Source organism: Myodes glareolus, chromosome X (genome assembly GCF_982192425.1).
Source record: "Myodes glareolus chromosome X, mMyoGla1.1, whole genome shotgun sequence".
Lineage (NCBI taxonomy): Eukaryota > Metazoa > Chordata > Mammalia > Rodentia > Cricetidae > Myodes > Myodes glareolus.
The window spans coordinates 141,473,691-141,476,175 of NC_142053.1; the positions used below are offsets into that span (position 1 = coordinate 141,473,691).

A 2,485-nucleotide genomic window follows, 5' to 3' on the forward strand; every position below is an offset into this window, starting at 1 on the left:
ATAAATCAACTGGGATGTATGTATAAATGAAAAGTGACACTCCTGAATTAATCACAACTGACCACTAGAAATACATTAGCTATGCTTCCTTACAACCAGCTCTAATGTATGTATAAACAGGAACAAAATTCTGTGGTTACAATTGACAAAGAAGTGCCATGACAGCTTCACCAATCACAGTCAAGCCCTATTCTTGCTGAAATCTTATAGTGATTAGCACATCACATGAGTCAAAGGCCATTGCAACTTCAAATATGAGACTACTACTTTGTGTGGAAAGTATAAACTCTGTTCTTGAACATTAATGAAACAGAAGCATTCAAAGGTGTTATGGTCAGAGAGGTAGAATAACTAAAACATAAATCAGATATGTTGTGTTAGAACATTTTAAAAGGCAAAAAAAATATCAAAGTAATTGTTTTCTCTTTTTAAAAACAACTAAGGCTGGTGATGTAGCTCAGGTGAGTGTTTGTTTTGCATTTGTGAATCTCTGGTTTCTATCCATAGAACTCTATGAATAGATGCAAGCCTGTAATCTCAGTCCTCAAAAGGTAAAGACAGAAGGAATAAAAGTTCAAGAACATCTGGCTACATAAAGAGTTCAAGATCACCTTGGAATACCTGAGAGTCTGTCTCAAAAAATAAATAAACTATACACTATGAAGAAAATAATTGGAAAATGGACATGGTCATGCAGGCAGGCCTGTACTCCCAACCCCTAGGAAAGCCTAGGACAGCCTGGGCTAATGTTGAGATCTTGTCTCAAATACAAACAACTACAAAACGAAGGAAGGAAAGAAAGAAGGAAGGAAGGAAGGAAGGAAGGAAGGAAGGAAGGAAGGAAGGAAGGAAATAGAGAAAATGAGAAGGAAGAGAGAGAGAGAGAGAGAGAGAGAGAGAGAGAGAGAGAGAAGTGAAAGTGGACTGTGACCTCCTAGCTAGGGGGCAGCTAAAGTTACCTTTGCCCTAGAAACCTGAGGCTTGTGTCTTTGGAGATTGTGATGTCTGGGCATTGGAGAAGAGACACAGATTAGTCACCATTGTGACAGGTGGGGAGTAGAGGAGGAGACAGAGATTAATGATCAAGTGCTTGGACTTCTCTCCTCCATACCTTTACCTAAGATTTTAGCAAAGCAGATGTTTTCCTAAAGTTGCAGAAACTGGTGCCCTGGAACCTAGTACAAAGAGACAGCTGACCCGACGCCATGATGACTACAGCGTCTTGTCTCCTTCCATCTCCAGCTATCCAACAGGAAGGCATTTATAGCCTCTCTCAAATAACTAACAGCCTTTTTATCAGTAATGCTATAGCTGCTAATGACAAACTCACCGTGTCCAACAACCACATCACCACGATTATCAATGCCTCGGTAGAAGTAGTGAACACGTTCTTTGAAGACATTCAGTATGTGCAAGTGCCGGTGAGTGATGCTCCCAATTCCTACCTCTATGACTTTTTCGACCCCATAGCTGATCGTATCCACAGTGTGGACATGAGGAATGGCCGCACGCTGCTGCACTGCGCTGCAGGAGTGAGTCGCTCAGCAGCGTTCTGCCTTGCCTATCTCATGAAATACCACACCATGACCCTGCTGGATGCGCACACATGGACCAAGTCCTGCCGCCCAACAATTCGTCCCAACAATGGCTTTTGGGAGCAACTTATTCATTATGAGTTCAAGCTATTTAGTAGGAATACTATCTACATGATCAACTCTCCTGTGGGTCTGATCCCTAATATCTATGAAACGGAGGTCCACTTAATGGAGCCAATGTGAGCCACCCACTTCTCCCCTGACATCTGCATTGGCTCCTACATCAAGATAAAGGAATGACTTTGGACTTTCAGTTGGTTACAAAAAAAAGAGAGAGAGAGAGAAAGAGAGAGCAAGCGAGAAAGAGACTTTGTGGATGTGAGCAAAGGGGAGAGAAGGGATTGGAATTTTATCTTCAAATAAAGTTAAATTGTAAGATGATGAAATGTTTCTAATATTTCTAAGTCTTATCTTCAAAGAACAAAATTCAGTAAATGTAAAATGGTGAAATGTTCCTTACCTCTTTAAGGGACAGGTCAGGTGACTGGCAGAAGGAAGGAACATGGCAGAAGTCAGGGGATAGGGAAAGATGTGGATATAGGTGTGAGGTACAGAGATAGGGGTTGGAGGAAGGTGTGACTGGGAGGCTGGAGATGTTAGACAGGATTCGGAAAGTGAAAATGAGAGAGGTGATATGTGTGATGTAAGAATATGGGAGAGAGAGAGAGAAGAGGGTTGGGATTTTGTGGTAGGGGTATGCTGAGGTGGGGGAGAATAGTGGTGGGAGGGTTATGGTTGTGAAGTATAGTTAGAACAGGTGGGAATGAGTGGGAATGGGAGGATGTGGGGAAGTAGAGAAAGCAAGGGAAGAGAAGTTTAGGGCTATGAGGTAGGAGTATGTGGATGTAATAGAAAGCAGGGGAGGAGAAGGTTGGATTATGGTGTAGATT

General features: G+C 42.2%; 1 protein-coding gene across 1 annotated transcript; it reads left to right on the forward strand.

The window, feature by feature from the left end:
* The first annotated feature begins 1,069 nt into the window (after positions 1-1,069).
* On the forward strand, positions 1,070-1,927 carry Dusp21 (dual specificity phosphatase 21). The gene has a single exon (XM_048461609.2). The coding sequence runs from the start codon at positions 1,206-1,208 to the stop codon at positions 1,776-1,778; it is 573 nt and encodes a 190-aa protein (XP_048317566.1). The 5' UTR covers positions 1,070-1,205; the 3' UTR covers positions 1,779-1,927.
* The last annotated feature ends 558 nt before the right edge of the window (positions 1,928-2,485 follow it).